Source organism: Lampetra fluviatilis, chromosome 5 (assembly GCF_964198595.1).
Source record: "Lampetra fluviatilis chromosome 5, kcLamFluv1.1, whole genome shotgun sequence".
Lineage (NCBI taxonomy): Eukaryota > Metazoa > Chordata > Hyperoartia > Petromyzontiformes > Petromyzontidae > Lampetra > Lampetra fluviatilis.
The window spans coordinates 8829711-8848605 of record NC_136279.1 but is presented as its reverse complement, the minus strand read 5'-3'; the positions used below and the strand labels follow the sequence as shown (position 1 = coordinate 8848605).

The following is an 18895-nucleotide window of genomic DNA, read 5'->3' as shown; positions in this document are numbered from 1 at the left end:
ATCAATGTTTCATGCGGGTTCAAGTAACCGTCAGGGGTCGACTCGCTCTATCATCAACCCCGGGGTCGATAAAGCAAGCGCTACTTCGTGGGAAGTCAACAATGTTCGTGCTTTCATGAAACCTGTACCCTGCCATATTACTATAGTGGGAATGCCACGATGGCTGAGATGTTATCTCCCTCGCCTGCTATGCAAGAGGTCGGGGGGTTCAAGCCCGACCCTGATGCCTGCTGCTGTATCTTTGGAGCGTGCGTGTTCTCCCCGTGGTTGCGTGGATTTGTCTCAGGGTCCTCCGGGTTTTCCCCTCCACATTTAGAATCGTACATTTTCGCACGATAAGCAACTTCGTTGAGCCATCGTTTGTGGCCACTTCGCTTCTGAAAGAGAACTGTACAGCTCAGTGGGCCTTACCTGGTAAATTAAAATGAAAAGTTGTCAAATATGATGGATGGTCGCTGCCCCGTTGGACTTTTAAAGACGAAGGCCACCTTGCCTGAGTCTCTGCCGCCCCCTCGTGGCGTAAACTGAACCCGACAGCATTAAGGACCGCTTGGATTGGACTAAGGGGCCGTACATAAATTACGTCACGCGATTTTGGACGATTTTTGAACCCCCCCCCCCTCGTCACACGGCGTCACAAAAAGTCAGACCCCCCTCAAATATGACGTCACAAAGCTCTGCCCCCCCCCGCAAACCATAAACATGCTTCAAATCGCTGTAAATTATTGTCATTGTAGTGCGTATTTAATGTGGCGCTGCACTCTGATGTTGTAGGAGAAAACATTGATTAAAAATTATATTTAATTAAGTAGAACGTGTTGTCTATATGTATTTAAAGTTGCGCATTTTTACGTGACGTCACACTTCTCAAACCCCCCCCCCCCCCTCGTCACACATCGCCACAAATGTCTGACCCCCCCCCCTAGGTGCGTGACGTCATTTATGGACGACCCCTTAGTCACAATTGCTACCAACCAACAATACCCGACATTCGTCACTAAGTGATGTCACCACGGCGCCACGTGAAGTTGTCGAAGGCTCGCTGACCAGGAGGTCTCGGGGACAAATCCTGGCGCCACGCGCTGGCTGACTGAGATGGCCGCTAGATCCACCACCTGTGTCCCCTACTGTGCCAACTTGCTGCGCTTTATCCACCCGGCGCACCGCTCGTTGTTGTGAGCGTCGCTCCTCGGCCATCCGTTGTTGCTGGAGGGCGGCTGCCTCCGACTGCCCAGTAGCAGCGTCCTTCACGATCCTCCTCCTCCACAGAGGCCGATCTTGACACCACTGGCACATAAGTCCACTCAGCCCCACATCCTCCCGTACCACATCAGCTCCATCTCTTCTCCACCCGTTACAACCCCCAAACACGCCTAATAAAGACATTGTAAGGCGACCCGTCGCGATAACGGTGAATGAAGGTAGCGGATATCTCCGACAGCCGAGAACTTTGCTCCTTGGCTGGGCAAAGTCCAGGAGGGGTTTTAAAGTGCCGAGCAGAGATACAGAGGCCCCGGCAGGAGAAGGGAGAGGGTCTTCAGAGGGAATTGCGTTGGCGTTGAAACGGCGCCGAGGACAAGAAGGAGGACACCCAAAAAAGTGGCATTTGGGATCATGGCGAGCCTGTGGGGTCTCCTCCTGACCCTCGCTCTGGTCGTGGGACATGCGGTCGCCTTCTCGGTGAGACGCGGAATCGGTCGTACGGGGTTTCTCCGCGCGTGTTTATATATCATGTGTCTAACGTGTATTTATCTCATGTGTCTAACATGTAATTTATCTCATGTGTCTAACGTGTGTTTATCTCATGTGTCTAACGCGTGTCGCGAGGATGGCCATCGCCCAAGACCGTCAGCAGTGGGGGCAGTTACAGGACAACATCGCAGGGTGGACATGTGCACACTATCACTGCTACTGTGGTTTTGGTGGTGTGTGCGGACATGTGCACACATATACATATATAGGATGACTGTATAGGGTAGAATTATATAGGATCCCTAGGTTTATCACGGATAGGCGGACATTGCACTCTAGTTGTAGTGCCTTACGCCGATAATTCCTTTCCCGCTCCGTGTCAGCCTCGGCAGCGTTCCGACAAATGTCGAGTGAGGGAAATGAAGATCGGGGATGTGTGCGTGTGTGTGGTGATGGACACGTCCTAGCTTGACATGAGGGGTTGTGTTAAACAACGGTGAGTGCTGAGGTAGAACAGAGACGAGGTAAAACAAAGCGATGCCTGCTGCTGTGTATTTGGAGGTTGCGTGTCTCTCTCTCTCATCATCATCACGGTGGTTAGGAGATGTTAACTACCTCGCCTGGTATACAGGAAGTTGTGGGTTCGATCCCGCCCCTTGATGCCTGCTGCTGTGTATTTGGAGGTTGCGTGTCTCTCTCTCATCATCGTCACGGTGGCTAGGAGATGTTAACTACCTCGCCTGGTATACAGGAGGTCGTGGGTTCGATCCCGACCCTGACGCCTGCTGCTGTGTATTTGGAGGTTGCGGTGTCTCTCTCGCAGTGATCGTGTGGATTTTTCTTCAGGTCTTGCGGGTTGTCCCCTCCACATTTAGAAACGTGACAAGCCACTTCGTTGAGCTGTCATTTGTGGCCAGGTCGCTTCTGAAAACGAGCTATATAGCTCAGTGGGCCTTATCTGTTAAACTATTTGTTTTAAATTTGTATTGTTTGACTGTGGAATAATAATAATAAACGCGTTGTGTTGATTTATTTCCCAGGTGAAACCGGATGGACAAATAGGTACCGTTACATTCTTTTCACTCTTCTTCATGTTTTAATTTACGAATAATGCACAGTCATGCAATGTCTGGCGGGCAAGGATTTGGACAGAGCAGCTATAAAATCAGCGACTCGCCTTTGAGTACGCGTGCGTGCAGAGGGGCGGTGCTGTGAATGTCATCGCAAGAGAGGGCCAGCAACTTGCGAAGTTGGTAATAGAATGTGGCAGAAAGGTAATAAGGGATGTAATGTGGAAGATGAGGTTGCCATGGGTGGGAGCACGTGTTGGAGGAGGGCAGGTCACCGAGAGGGGCAGTGCCACCCAGAGGGGCAGCCAGAGAGGGCAGTGACCAAGTAGGAGACCTAAGGCCAGACGGAGGTGATGTTGACAGTGCCGGATGAAGCTAGTGCGGGGCCTGTAGCATATGTTCTAAAGGGGCCCTAAATTATACCAAAAAACCCCATAAAGATTAAAACACAATTTTTTTTACTTGCATAGTAAAGTCATTGTATTTTTTAATTCGCTACACAGCCATATCATACGACAAATCGCTAACCTTAAACACCCAGTCGTTCATAAAAGTTGAAGGCAGTATAGTACTGTAGTAATAGAGCAAGTGCAGAATCACTCAACCGGAATTGATAGCTCGAAAGCATTTAGCGCGGGGCCCGTAGCTACATATGTAGCTACTACAAATGGAGCTACAAATGTAGCTACATTTGTTGCTACATTTGTAGCTACTTGAGCTACTGGGATAATCCGGGGCACTGGGTGTTGATGCGACTTTGGAGGGCGGGTGGCAACTTTACAACAACGGGCAGAAGGTTCAGGAAGCGATGGCACCAAGTTTGCGGTGCCACAATATTCAGGGATTGCACGGCGGTATCGCTGCAGTGAAGTGATGTTAAAACAATGGGGAGGAGGAGTGTTGGAGCCGAAAAGTCACCGGAGCGCGCCTGGGTCTGACCATGAACTTTAAAAGTTTTTGTTTTCGTGAACGATTGTCCTGTCCCACAGAGGAGGACCTTGATGATGTCATCGACATCCCTCAGATCAACCGCGGTGAGGCATCGACAAGCAGACACGTCAACACACATGAGTCAACACTTAGACACAAAACAAAAAGACAAAGACCCCCCGTGTAGCCTTAACAGACTGTTGGGGCAAGTGCTGTTAGCGAGCACCTATGAAGGCCGGCACGGCACAAAAGGGGGTGGGTGGCCAACAGCACGCCCGGCCGCCTTTGTCTCCCCAGTGGTGATGTTTACACACCACACCAGGTACTCATTTGAGGCTGAGTCGACCTAGGGGATGCCCAGGACCGGTTCAGATAAACCTCACACACACAGACATGGAAATACACAGTCAACACGTAGACACACATACGCACAAACACGTGAACACATAGACACACACACATTAGCACACAGTCAACATACACACAGACACGTGAACACATAGACATGGCAACACAGTCAACATAAAGGCAAACGCAGATACATCAAAGCATTGAGAGACACAGACATATCCACATGCAGACACGTTAACACATAGACTCTGCTAAATGACGTACAGTAAAACTGAACATCATGAACATTCACATCAGTCAGTCAATCAGGGCCATTATTTTATTTCTATTATTATGTCTGTTATTTTATTATTTATTTTTACCTACGTGACTTTACCGAAAAAAACAAACTAAGAGTAAGGCCGCTCAGTCTGTAACGCGTATCGACACGTCCCTGTTACGAACCCTCGTTGTCTTTTGTTTCCAGATGTCATGGTTCGATTGACTCAGGGCGATATCCTCGGGCCATCGTCCCCGGTAAGACAAAATATCAAAAACTCATTAAATTTAATGATAATAATAAAAACCTCACGCAACTGCACTCGATCTCACATCACCCACCATCCGACTGCAGCAAGCACAGCAAACACAAATCACTTCGTCGTCTTTCCCTTCCCATCAACCGCAAGTGCGGCACATCTGGCAGTGCATCATTTGAGCAGGATTGCGTGACGCAGGCCAATTGTCCGCTAATTCACGTTGCGACTTGGCTACGTACGGTGTGAAAGAAGTTCAACAGACACACACCCGTGACTTGTATCCTCCACAGCGGTGTATGAACCGCAGCATCGCTACGTGCCGTCTGTTCCACGGCGAACGTAAAACATCTGCCCTGTGTCTCGCTTTCCCCGGCTCATCGGTGCAGTGCCAATTGCCGTGACAGCCTTGAACGTCAACAACTCGCGTGAGACATGGGTCCTGCGCGTCGTAGGCAAACTCGACATGATCGCGAGCGTCGGAGTCGATTGCAATCGACGCATCGGTGATATCATCAGCTGCCTGATAAACACATTCCTGCGGAGGGAGCTGGTAGGAACACGTTGGGTTGCTCGGTCAATGGCCAGGGTCAACGGCGGCGTGGTGTATTCCGCAAATATGCCCGACTGTGAGGGCGGGCACAAGCCGGCGTGAGTAGGTTAAACGTTGAGTTTTATAAGGGCACCACGGGGTGACCAGACCCTCCCCACCCACCCAGCCCCACCCCTCCCACCCCCCACCCTCCCCACCCAGCCCCTCCCCACCCAGCCCCTCCCTCCCCACCCAACCCTCCCTGCACGACGGACACAATAATCCCCTATGGGCTGGTGTAACCAGGAGGTTCCTACCAGTATACTTGTTGTAATGTAACATTCGTTGCCATGTAATAGTTGTCGGGGCCATATGGTAGCGGATATCATTGAACTCCGGTCATCCTCACAGCCGCTTTTGGCTGGCAATCCAACAAAGGTGATTCTTTGCAACGCGCGCTTTTAGATGCGCTTCTGTGGCCGTCTGGAATGCTCTTCCCTCCGATATTAGCAAGTCACTGCAACTATTCACTTGTTAATCTAGATTGAAAACGAATTTCTTTAGAACTGATCTTCGTGTTTAGATTTGTTGTCGTTCCCTCGCACCTCGGATTGGCCACGGTTGGCTACGTACGGTGCGAAAGAGGCTCAACATACACCATGTCCACGAGATGACCGCTATCCTACCCACGCGAGTTCTGTTATCATGTGGACACGAGCGTTGCAGCTGTGTGTCGGGGTGAGTGTTTCTGCAGAAGGAGAGGAATTCCATCATTGGCGATGAATACATATGGCCCATGCCCATCCCATACATCCTCTCCGACAATCTGGGTGAGGACCCTGTCACTCGAGCCCACGTGTTTCTGGATTAGTGTGTGTGTGTGGATTAGTGTGTGTGTAAGGCCACCTGCCAGCGGGCGTTCGACACTTCACTTGGCCTCAAGGTGCACGTGGCCTGGCACAAGCGTCGTGGTGACGTCACCGCCACTTAGTGGCGAATGGCGGTTGTTGTTGTTGTGTGTAAGACTATATGGGAGAGGGCATCTTTGTCTTTGGATTATTTGCCTTGTGGGGAGCGGAGAATGCGCTCCGCTACAAATCCGGCCACCCGAGTTCGAATCCCGCTCACGGACAACACCAATGACGATTATTTTAACTGGTCCTGGGTCTCTGCTAGGTCGACTCAGCCTCAAATGAGTACCCGGTACGGTGTGTAAACATCGCCGGCCACCCACCCCCTCGCGTGCAGGGCCGGCCTTCGTAGGTGCTCGCAAACAACACAGAGTATGAACACTTTCCCCAACAGTCTGTTACAGGCTGTGTGTGGGGAGTGGCGATGCAGTGTTTCTCACACTGCGCTGAGAACCCAGCGACCCGCGTTCGATTCCCGCTCACGGATGGAATTGGTCTTGCATCCCAATGCAGGGGTCATCTTGAGAGAGTCTGGGGACTCGGGCTTTGCTGTGTGAAGCTTAGGACGCTACTATATGTTTATTGACGTTACCCAATAGCATTGCGAGAGACGGGTGTTCTGATGTAGCAGCGGCACATGGGGCCAAACCCACTGCAACGAAGGCAATCGTCCGTTACACCTGGGAGTGGTTGCTACAGTTACCTCTATTTACATCATCTATAATAACTTGAGATTATCAAGTCTTATCATTAGTACTATAACGCAGCGGAGTGATTTGCTTATTTGCTTGAGTGGTTTACATTTTTCTTCGAAGGACAAACGATGTGCAAACTTGATGGGACAGTGTCATTTGCGGGTCTTTATTGATGCATGCTTTGCCGAACCAGCCCAATGACCCCACCACGCCTCACCACTCACTCACTCCTCCTCACCACTAACTCCTCCTCGAGCCACTACCTCATAACGAGACAACGCAAAGAGCAATACGGTGCTATTTTGGAGAGGGAAATAACTCTGACACTCTTGTGTCCGGGGATGGCCGACGCAAGTTGTGTGTTCAGCTTCTCTGATGAGAAAAAATAAAAATAAAATAATTTCAAAGTTACGGCCCAAGCGCGTCATAAACATGGCGCCATCGAGACCCCTCACGGAACAGCGGGAAGATCGTGGCTTGGTCATGATGACGATTGACCGCATTGTGGTGTAACTCCTATATATTTAAGACCACATAATGTCTATGCAGTGGCGTCGCTATATATATATTTTGCGGCCTGCCAGAAACTCACTTTGCGTTATTTTTATGTCTGGCCAACAAAGTTTAAACTCTTGCGGGACAGCCCCGGCAAACGCGACCTTTACCCCTACGTCCCCCGGGTTACCGTGAACATCTTCATCCCTGAACCCCCATTCATAACCCTTCCTTCAACAAACACTTCATCACCTCTCCAATCTCGCCCCCCCCCATCCCCCCCCCCCCCCACGGTGACCCAGACCTGAACGCCAAGGGCGTCATCCTGCAGGCCTTCGAGCAGTTCCGACTCAAGTCATGCCTCGACTTCAGACCTTACGCGGGCGATCGCGACTTCATCCGCTTCCAGAAGCTCGGCGGGTGCGTGCGTCCGGGGCGCGAGGCTCGCCTCACCGACACAAGCTCCACCGAACCAGACGACCAAAAAACCTTGATACCATGACCCCCAACGAGCCCGAGCAATAAAAATAGCAGGAATATTTTTTTTTTTTCGAATTCGGTATATATATATATTTTTTTTTAACACGATATTTCAAGAGCCGCAATGCACCTTGGTGAATACGAGACGTCGGTCCTTAATAAATAACGTCACGAAGCAGCCCTTAAAGAGGCGCATGCTGGTCCAGAGCCACAGGTTGCCGACTCCTGCCCATGGTAAACTGGACTTCCATGGTAAACTGGACTTCCATGGTAAACTGAACCCAATGGTAAACTGGATTTCTATGGTAAACTGGATTTCTATGGTAAACTGGACTCCCATGGTAAACTGGACTTCAATGGTAAACTGGATTTCTATGGTAAACTGAACTCCCATGGTCAGGGGTTGGCAACCAAAATACAAAAAAACCCTCAATATTCCAAGAGCCGCAATGTGAGTCCTTAAAGAGACGCAGGTTGCCGACCCCTGCCCCAGCTTGACCCCGAACTCAAGCCCTACGCCTCGTCCCGAGCTCAAGTCCTAACAGCAGCAGCCCTAACCCAAGCGCTAAGTCTAACCTCGATCGTGTCCTAACCTCTACAGTACACTTACACCCGCACCTCCGATTGGCACGGTTGGCTACGTACGGTGCGAAAGAAGTTCAACATAATACGCACATGCAGAACTCAGACATGCCTCGAAACTCGGAACTAGCCCCCTAATCTCAGTCCTAACCACACTTCAAACCCCAATAGGCTGTTAATAAAGGGATGGCACATCATGATCCTCACCCCCCCCCCCCCTTCTTATCCCACCTGTTCCAAATTGTGAGGGCATCCCCTGGGAACACAACCCTCGTAACCCCCGCCCCCCTTTGTTTTGTATGATCCCACACCCGTGCCTCCCTCCCAACATAGAAGTTGGTGTCAAGCGTTTCACCACCAGAGACAATGAACCTTGGTCCAGGCCAATCCCGACGATGTGATAACAGACGGCAGAGATATCTCCTCGTCCCCTTGCTGTGATAAGGCACTGTGCGTAGATCGCACGCACGCACGCGTAACCACGCACCCCTACTAATTATCGAGTCAAGCCACTGCTGGATGGAAACCTCCGCACGCAGCGTCGGTCAATGGGGGTTGTTTGACCATACTTCACCACGCTGCTCAGATTGGTGAAAGGGGAGGCCCGAGGAGCCAGTTGAGATGTGAGTCGCCACTCATGTTCGTTTTCGCTGAGACTCAAACCGAGGTCACTGGGTTCATCGGGCAGTGCACTAACCACTGCGCCACTGCTCCACCTCTGGCTTGTACTTTATTAATTAGCACGGTTGGCTACGTGCGGTGCGGAAGAAGTTCAACACACATTTATGCAACTAGGAGGGGACCATTGTCAAGCATTTCATGATTCAATCCCACCTTGATTCGATGAGGTGGTCGTGATGTAAATATGACCCCCTAATCGTGATAATTCAACAAATCTCCGGGGTTGGAGGGCAATGAATCGAAATACCGCTGGAACGGATACAGTAATGCGGCTGTATAATACATTCGTGTAGAGTGCGAACTTTGAACCTCGTGGTCTCAACGGCTCTGACCTTAGACAATTTGCGATAGCAACACCATTCCCCTGGTACCCAGAGTACTGTGACCTTCATGAACTCACCCCCTCCTCACCTTCATCTCTCTACTCTCCTCCACGCACTCTCCTACCTCTCCACTCTCACTCTACTCCCACTCGACTCACTCTCCTACCTCTCCACTCTCACCTCACTCCCACTCCACTCACTCTCCTACCTCTCCACTCTCACCTCACTCCCACTCGACTCACTCTCCTACCTCTCCCCTCTCACTCTACTCCCACTCGACTCACTCTCCTACCTCTCCACTCTCACTCTACTCCCACTCGACTCACTCTCCTACCTCTCCCCTCTCACTCTACTCCCACTCGACTCACTCTCCTACCTCTCCCCTCTCACTCTACTCCCACTCGACTCACTCTCCTACCTCTCCACTCTCACCTCACTCCCACTCGACTCACTCTCCTACCTCTCCACTCTCACTCTACTCCCACTCCACTCACTCTCCTACCTCTCCACTCTCACTCTACTCTCCTCCACTCACTCTCCTACCTCTCCACTCTCACCTCACTCCCACTCGACTCACTCTCCTACCTCTCCCCTCTCACTCTACTCCCACTCGACTCACTCTCCTACCTCTCCACTCTCACTCTACTCCCACTCGACTCACTCTCCTACCTCTCCACTCTCACCTCACTCCCACTCGACTCACTCTCCTACCTCTCCACTCTCACTCTACTCTCCTCCAATCACTCTCCTACCTCTCCACTCTCACCTCACTCCCACTCGACTCACTCTCCTACCTCTCCACTCTCACCTCACTCCCACTCGACTCACTCTCCTACCTCTCCACTCTCACTCTACTCCCACTCCACTCACTCTCCTACCTCTCCACTCTCACCTCACTCTACCCCTCTCCATGCACTCTCCTACCTCTCCACTCTCACCTCACTCTACCCCTCTCCATGCACTCTCCTACTTCTCCCCACTCATCTCACTCTGGGGGGGGGGGGGCACGGAAGAGCGGTTAGCCCCCAGCTGGTAAAAAAAAAATCCACTGTCAAGTGTCCACGTACGAGGTCAGGTGATGCGTTACCCCTGCGTCCCCCCGACATTGTACCGTGAAGGGGCACAGGGAAACTAGGCCCTCATGCGGTCCCCTCGCTTTAATCATTGGTCCTTGCCATTATTGTCGCTCGGATGGCATAGGCCCTGGTGCAACAAGGCCCCTTGTCCAATCCCACCACCACCACCACCCTCCACCCCTCTTCATATCCCGTTGCCTGGGCCCCTCCGGCCCGTAGACCGTGGGTGCAGTCGCACCGCCTGCGCGCCCCACGATAGCTGCGCCGCTCATTGCCTTCTCGCCGTGTCCCCGCGACAGGTGCTGGTCATCGGTGGGGAACGTCCGCGGCGGACAGGAGCTGTCGATCGGTCAGAACTGCGACCAGAAGGCCGTGGTGGAGCACGAGATTCTCCACGCGGTGGGGTTCTGGCACGAGCAGTCGCGCTCCGACCGCGACGACTACGTCACCATCCACTGGGACGAGATCTTGGCCGGTGCGTGAGCGCTTTGTCGGACGGTGCGAGATTCCTCCGGCAGCAAATGCTGCTGCGATGCGAAGGCGGTCGGGGAGCAAATGCGCGCGTTTCCAAAATAAGCGTTGGTGCGCTTGTGTGTGAACGCATCCCGAGACGCTGGACACAAATCGGTGTGCGTGTTTAGTTTACGGAGGGAGAGGCACTCGCGTCACGGGCAGAGGGGAACAAGCAAATGAAGGTCTTGAGCTTGTGACACAGCGATGACGGTAACACGACAAAACATCCCAATGTAGCAGAAACCATCGCGAAAAAAGAGACTCGAGTCTCGGCGAGCCTTGGGAATAAAAATAATAATAATATTCGAAATAGTCCTCCGTGTACAAGTGGCGAGAACTTCAGTCCGTTTGACGCCCGAGGAAAGTTCGCATGCGACGTGACCCGTGCGCCGAGCACCTTGCTTTGCCGCAGTTTGGCTCAGGGGCAACTCGTGCCCGCTCCGGGCTTTTGACCTTTTCGTTGACCCCCGCCCCGCGCGTGCCTGCGTGCGCGCAAAACAGGAAAGGAGAACAATTTCGAAAAGTACCCCGACGACGAGGTGGACAACCTCAACACGCCGTACGACTACGAGTCGGTGATGCACTACGCGCCGCTCTCGTTCAACAAGCAGGACGGCGTGCCCACCATCACCGCCAACATCCCCGAATTCGACAACGTCATCGGCCAGCGCCTCGACTTCAGCGGCTACGACCTGCTCAAGCTGAACCGCCTCTACGGCTGCAGTGGGTTGTCGCTCGGCTCGCAAGTCACGACCCGGGCCGGAGATTAACGGCCCTTATTCGGTTCGCTGCTAGGCGAAGGACTCCCCAGGGTCGTGGTGGATGGGGGGGGGGCACGTTGGGTTGAGCGTACTGCTTGAACGACGCTGCGTCGTGTGGGTTAACGAAGGGACGGGAGGGAGGGGTGGATGGCACTCGCCACCGATGATCGCAATGGTTCCGGGAATCCAACTAGAGGGCTTCGGGCCACAATGTCCGTGTGAACGATGATTTTTTTTATATTTTGCGTTTGGCAAGAGGCTCGTAAAAGGCACGAACCGTAACAAGGAAGGGGAACGGTTGGGTGGGGGGTACAGGAATTTTGCGGACCGAATTACGAGCTCAGTGCTCCTGGGTTCTGGGAAGGGGGCTCACTGCCCCCCCCCCCCCCCACTCACGCAGTTAGGGACTGCGAGGGGAAAGTGGTAGGTGTTCATATGGGGAAGGGAAGGTAAGGGAAGAGGAACCAAAGTAGAGGGGGGAAAGGGATGGGGTAGGGGGAGGTAGGGGAGAGGGGGGGGAAGTGCGCCCTGGTGAGTGGGTACGTGAATCGGTTCAGTGCCCTCGCCTTCACCCGCTGCCACTGAGCGGCATGGTGAAGTATGGCAGCACAGGGATGTGTGATTTACTGAAAGTGAGAAAAAAAATATCCCGTTTCCAAACTGCAAGCTTGTTTTTGTTATGTTCTCCTTCAAGAGGGCCTTATCTGCTTTGGAGAGCAGGAAGAGTAATTGAATGCAGTGATTGGTTGCAAGTGTTCCCTCCAGGCACATGTTAAGAGACGCTTGGACATTTCACTATCTTTCATCATCATCACACTTTGGTTTCTTTTAAAGCTGTCGTCATCATCATCATCATAGTCATATTACAATCGATGCATTGAAAGGCGTTTGTCATTCTGCTTTTAACTTGACAACCAAAGGTGGTGGAGGGTGGGGAGGGCTCTTAGAATCAACCCCCGTGTGCTCACCAGGCGCCGGTTTATCATAATCCACAAACACTTCCAATCCGTCGTCGCCACCCGTTTACCGGCGTCTCCACCGTTGAAGCAGCAGCGGGGCTACGGGTTCCTCGGCGGCTGAAATTTCAAAGCTTTATCCCGCTGCCCTCATTCTCTGGTCGTTCGCCGCTCCTCGACCCCCCTCCTCTCTCCCGTCCCAGCCTCGACCACTACACTGCTCGACCAGTGCGACTTCGAGGAGATGAACATCTGCGGGATGATCCAAGACCAGCAGGACACGGGCGACTGGGTCCACATGTGGTCAGGGGGCCCCAACGGGAACGACCACACAGTGGGCGGGAAGTGTCCAGGTGAGACCTCTATCTGACCCTGACCTCCCTGATCCTCGGCCTTTAACCCTGACCTCCTAAACCTGACATAACCCTGACTGACATCGTGACCAAAGACCATAAACTTCCCATCGAAATGCTCAACTCCTGACCCTGAATTGAACTCCTAACCCCTCGCCTGTTGACGAACTCCTGACCCTGAACTAACCTTGAACATAAACTCCTGACCTCTGACCTCCTAACAAAGACCTTCAAAATACTATAACCCTGGTCTAACCTTCACACTGACCCTTAACCTAGAACCTGGTCAAACACAGAATGTGACCATAACGGTGATTCTTACCTCCTCACCATAAACGGTATGACCCTGAACCTAATCTAGAGTTTAACCTGACCCTAACCCTGACCCAGCTCTAACCCTCACCCTGCTCTAACACCAGAACCACACCCTATCTCACAATTGGATCCCAAATGTGGAACAACACTCTAAACCTCTAACTATTAAACTATTTACCTTGTTTTTATTTTACCAGGTAAGGCCCACTGAGCTATATAGCCCTTTTTCAGAAGCAACCTGGCCACAAATGATAGCTCAACGAAGTGGCTTATCACGTTGGAATTTATAGCAGCCAAATACTCTATGCGCATGTTTCTAAATGTTGGGCGGGGAAACCAGAGGACCGGGAGAAAAATCCACGCGACCACGAGGAGAGAGACACCGCAAACTCCAACTATACAGCAGACGTCAGGGTCAGGATAGAACCCACGACCCTCCTGCATACCAGGCCGGCCCCTCAACCTCCTAACACACCGCGACCTCTGACCCTGGCCCCGGCAGGCAAGGGCCGCTTCATGTTTGTGGACACGAGCGTGGGCGAGGCCGGGAGCTCAGCGCTGCTCGAGTCGCGCATACACTACCCGCGCCGCAGCAGCCAGTGCCTGCAGTTCTCCTTCAAGATGAGCGGCAGCGACAAGGACGTCCTCGCAATCTGGGTCAAGCTGGACGACGGCGCCGGCGCTGTGCGCAAGATGGTGAAGATCGGCACCGTGCAAGGTGAGCGAGCGACGGCCGGGGCCGGGGGTCCACAATGGCCGGGTCGGAGGCGGCCGAGCCGGCACAAAACCGAGGGGCTCGGTGAAACGGTCACGGATTCAGCGACGCGATTCAATCTGAGAATCGGTTACCGTTTTGTTTGTACCACCTCGTCGACGTCTCTACCCTGTGTCATCTCTGTCCTGTTGTCTCTCCTGTCTGTCTCGCGCGTATGAATGAGGAAATGGATGGATAATTAATGCTTATTGTTGATATATCGTATGTAGTTTGTATGTTTTTTTGTAGAGAAAACTGGTTGTTGTATTTATAAGGCATGTCAATCCAATTTGAGATGTAATGATATGTCAAGCATCGTAAATATATTAAATGATGTCTCCCTATCTCCTCGTTTCCGATCCATCTCATATTCAACTCCCCGGTCTCACCTCCACCTCCCCATCCCTTTATCCACCTCCCTGTCTCCTATCCACCTCCCCCCGTCTATTTCCCGTGCGTCTTCAAGCCTCGCAATTGAACCAGTGGGAGATGGCTCACTTCGTGCTGCCCGCCGCCGTCAAGTTCCGCTACGTCTTCCAAGCGGTGCGCGGCGCCTCCAACGCCTCCGCCGCTGGCGGCATCTTGCTGGACGACGTGAGCCTCTCCGAGCGGAACTGCCCGACGGGGGTCATGCGCATCCCCGACGCCGTCAACCTCATGGAGACTTCGGTGCCGGGAACCATGATCTATAGCCCGGCGTTCGTCAGCCCTGAGGGCTACGGCTTCGCCATCGTCGTGTACCCGCACGAGCTCAGCTCGTCCAACGCGAGCCACCTTGGCGTGCGATTCCAGCTGCTGAGCAGGCCCGACGACGACGTGCTCGAGTGGCCCGCCGCCAACCGCCAGGCCGTCATCACCATCGTCGACCAGAACAGCGACGTGCGGCTGTGCATGTCCAACGTGCGGACGTTCCTCTCGGACGACACGCGGCTCGTCCAGAGTGAGTTTCGTCTGTCTCCTCGCCTTCCTCCCCACCCTTTTTCCATCTGTCTGCCTACATCTACCTTCCCTCTTTTGCCGGCTATCACCCGTCTTACCCATCTCTCTCCTGCCTCTATACCTGTCTCCCTGTCTGCATGCCCATCTGTCTGCCTCTTTGTTTACTTGCCTGTCTGTCTGCTTGCCTTCTTGTCCACCTACTTTGCTGACAGTCTGTCTGTCTCTCTGCCTATATTTCTGTTTGTCTGTCTGCTTACTTATGTCCCTGCCTGCCCGTCTTGCGGGGATGCACAGACACGGACAAGCTGTTCTGGGACCGTCCTTCCGTGACGGGCAACTTCGATCCACAGTGCAACTGTTTCCGCGGGCCGCTGCTGGGCTGGCCCACGTTCATCTCGCACGAGTACCTACGCAAGAGGGACTTCCTCAAGGGCGGAGACCTCTACATCTTCGTCGAGTTTAACGGCGAGTGTCCCCCGTGCACGCACGCGGTGGTCCGCTCTGCACAAGATAAAATGGCACACTGTGCATTTCATTTTGGACTGAGCAGCCTCCTGATCCCCCAGAGATTCGATGAATTGTCATGAATCTTCTTGAAAAAGAGACTTCTGGTCACAATTGACTCTTCCTTGGTTAGGTCACCTATCAGTCTATCTACTGTATATATATGCACGTGTCTGCGAAAAGTGTACAAATAAGCATGCAGAGGTGCACACTGGGAATTACACACAGAGAGAAAGAGGAACACATGAATCAAAGAACACAAATTAGAGACATCGTATGCGTGAGAAGACATCTTCATGAGAACCCCTTTCTTTACCCCTCCAACCACAACACCGCAGCTTAACAACAAGGTCTCTCTTTCTCCACAGATCTCACTCACCTCAACAAGACGGAGGTGCCGGTCGCACCCGTCAACGCCATCGCCACCGGCGACGACGTCGCCGTTGACGACATCGTCGCCAACATCGACGCCGCCGCCGCCGATGTCATCGCCCCGCGGGAGCCGCTCGCTCCGATCTCGGGAGACGGCGCCGCCCCGGCTCGCGGGGCCGCCGGACGCGCGCCGATGGCGGAGAGGCTGGCGAGGTCACGGCGCCACGCCGACGACTCCGAACAGGCGCAGCGGCTGGGCACCTGCGAGCCGAACCCGTGCCGCAACGGGGGCCTGTGCCGGGTGGAGGGCGGGCGCGCCAGCTGCAGGTGAAAGCGACCGAAAAGAAATAGAAGAGTAATTCTAGATTTGAAGCTTTCGTGACTGCAAAGATTCATATTCTTAGGTTTTTTCGGTAAAGTCACGTAGGTAAAAACATTTAATTAATAACAGTAACATAAAAATAAAATAATATCATATAATATAATAATATAATATTTTTATTTTACTTTTATTAATTTAACATTTTTACCTACGTGACTTGACCGAAAAAACCTAAGAATGTGAATAGAGCAGTAACCGACCGACGTGCATGCCGGTGCTGCGTTCACCTTGTGGCACGCAGGGACAGCTGCTACCTCGGGGACGCCCTGGCCACGCTACAACGGGGCATTGAAATGGTTGAGATGAGATGGTGGTGCTACGATTTGTCGAGGAATTTAGGCAAGCGCCACTGTGCGTGCAAATCCTTGTCCTTAAGGATGAACCGAATCATCGATGTGAAATCACGATTCGCAGAGCGTGCCGAGAATCGCCGAAAGATTACAGCTACGAGAGGCACTACATTAGCCACAATGGCTTGACTCGAACCGTGAATTGTGGCAACTGAATCACAAAGAGTATGTCGTGTGGCATGCGTTGTGTGCTGTCGTGTCAGCTGGCATGCGTCGCAAACACACACGGCTGCGCATTGGTCCACACGCCGTGTCATTTGTTGTGTATTGTATTGTCACGTGTCGCATTGTGTGTCACGTGTTATGCCATGCACCGTGTGTCTCACAAAGATCCCCCTATAGCCATACACTATTGCAGCAGGTGCTGGTAGCCAGCATCTGTTCACAGGTCCGGTACGACAGACGAGGGGGCGGTGTGGCCAGCAACACGCCTGGCCGCCTTTGTCTCCCCAGCGTTAATGTTCACACATCGTAGGCCAAGTCGATCCAGGAAAGGGCCAGAACCAGTTAAAATAATTGCTATTGATGTTAGTCATGGCCGGGAATCCAACTCGGTTGTTACGGTTCTAAACGCAGCGTGCCAACTACTACACTGCTGCTCCCCACTGTGGATAAAAGACAAAGATCCCCCGTATAGCCCTAACAGACTGTTGGGGCAAGTGCTGTTAACGAGCACCTATGAAGGCTGGCACGGTACACGAGGTGGTGGGTGGCCAGCGCCACGCACGACCGTCTTTGTCTCCCATGTGAGTCGACCTAGGGGAGCCCCAGGACCGGTTCAGATAATACAATCGTCACCAGCGGGAATCGAACCCGGGTGCACCGAGTTCCCGGCACAGCGCACTAACCGCTACACTACAACTCACCCCCCCCCGTGCCCACTGTGGATCTCACGCACGCACGCAGGTGCCCTTCGGGGCGCGCGCTCTGGTACTCGGGCGAGCTGTGCGAGACGTCGCGACTGGGCGGTGCGCTGATGGGTGTCGCCCTGGGTGGCGTGACCACCCTGCTCATCACCTCGGTGCTCGGGGCCACCTTCCTGCGATCGATGAGGCGGCGGCGGCGGCAGGCGGCGTCAATCTGACGCAACAAATGGGGGGGGGGGGCAGCCGCGTGCACGAGGGAAAGAGGAGCCGAGGTGCAGAGAGAAAGGGATGAGAAGGGATGAGAGGGATGAGCGGGGAGGGAGGAGAGGCAGGGAGCAGGGAAGGAGGAGGGGGCGGGCGCTGCAGGGAGAGGTTGAGGTAGTGGCAGTGAAAGGTGACGTTTCTTAATTATGGTTTAGTTGATGACAATTTTAAATGCGGCTGAAAATGCTGGCGATGTAGATCTTCAACACATGTATACATGGCATTGATCAATCGCTGAATATTACATACTTTTTGCACAGTCTCGCTGTGCTTAGATTAGCGGTAGCGACGTCTTTTGTTTTATGGTCTACAATGAGTGCATTACATTATTATTAAATGCTTCTCAACCAAGTTCACATCGGGGGAGGTAATTTGCCCCATTGCCGATGGAGACGTTGGAGCATTGCAGTAAAAAAATCGGAAAATAAACATTCACCAACACGTGAACCTGATGTATGTTGAACTTATTTCGCACCGCACGGAGCCAACCGTGCTAATCGGATGAGCGGGGGAAAGCACAACAAAATAAACACAAAAAGCAGTTATGAAAAATAGTTTTCAATTTAGATTTAAAAGTCAATAGTTGCAGTGACTTCCTAATATCGGAAGGAAGAGCATTTTTGTTGGATGATTAGCCAAAAGCTGCTGTGAAGATGACCAGAGTTTGCATGATGGTTTATGCTCCAGCAAGGTATTGTGGTTCATTTGTGGCAAGCAATTTGTAATGAGTGCGACCTTCATTTGTATTCGTTCACCAAACGGAAGCCAATGCAGCTCAGCAAGCCCGGGCTGACACGGTTGGATTTTGCAAATAATTGTGTACAAGCTGCAGCCAGTGCCGGATTAAGCTAGTGTGGGGCCTTTCGCATATGTTATAAAGGGGCCCTAAATTAAAATAATATATACATTAAAACACAAATGTTTTACTTGCATTTGCTATACAGCCAGATAATACGACATATCGCTAACCTTAAACACCCAGCCTTCATAAAAGTTGAAGGCGGTATAGTACTATAGTAATAGAGCAAGTGCAGAATCGCTGAACCGGAATTGATAGCTTGACAACATGGAGCGCGGGGCCCTTGAAAGTGCGGGGCCCGTCGCATTTGTAGCTACTCGTGCTACGAGGATTATCCGCCACTGACTGCAGCTTGCTGTTTTTGCCATACATCCCGTAGAGTAGTGAGTTGCAATTGTTGATACTATGCTACACGCCACGGTGCTGGCGATGTC

At 52.5% G+C, this 18895-nt stretch overlaps 1 protein-coding gene across 1 annotated transcript; it reads left to right on the top strand.

Moving 5' to 3' along the window:
- Nucleotides 1–1614: 1614 nt before the first annotated feature.
- MEP1A (meprin A subunit alpha) lies at nt 1615–17616 on the top strand. Its single transcript, XM_078856159.1, has 14 exons — nt 1615–1680; nt 2733–2754; nt 3752–3796; nt 4510–4559; nt 5845–5920; nt 7494–7611; nt 10633–10808; nt 11348–11569; nt 12767–12916; nt 13734–13949; nt 14452–14925; nt 15219–15389; nt 15797–16127; nt 17439–17616. Exons 1-14 carry the CDS (start codon nt 1615–1617, stop codon nt 17614–17616), a joined length of 2295 nt encoding a protein of 764 aa, XP_078712285.1.
- The last annotated feature ends 1279 nt before the right edge of the window (nt 17617–18895 follow it).

Bases quoted from the DNA above. Each gene is read 5' to 3' on its own strand.
- MEP1A (XM_078856159.1), top strand. From the start codon at position 1,615: ATGGCGAGCCTGTGGGGTCTCCTCCTGACCCTCGCTCTGGTCGTGGGA. The intron at 5,921-7,493 runs GTGAGGACCCTG...ACGGTGACCCAG, and splicing joins CATCCTCTCCGACAATCTGG to ACCTGAACGCCAAGGGCGTC. The intron at 11,570-12,766 runs GTGGGTTGTCGC...CTCCCGTCCCAG, and splicing joins GAACCGCCTCTACGGCTGCA to CCTCGACCACTACACTGCTC.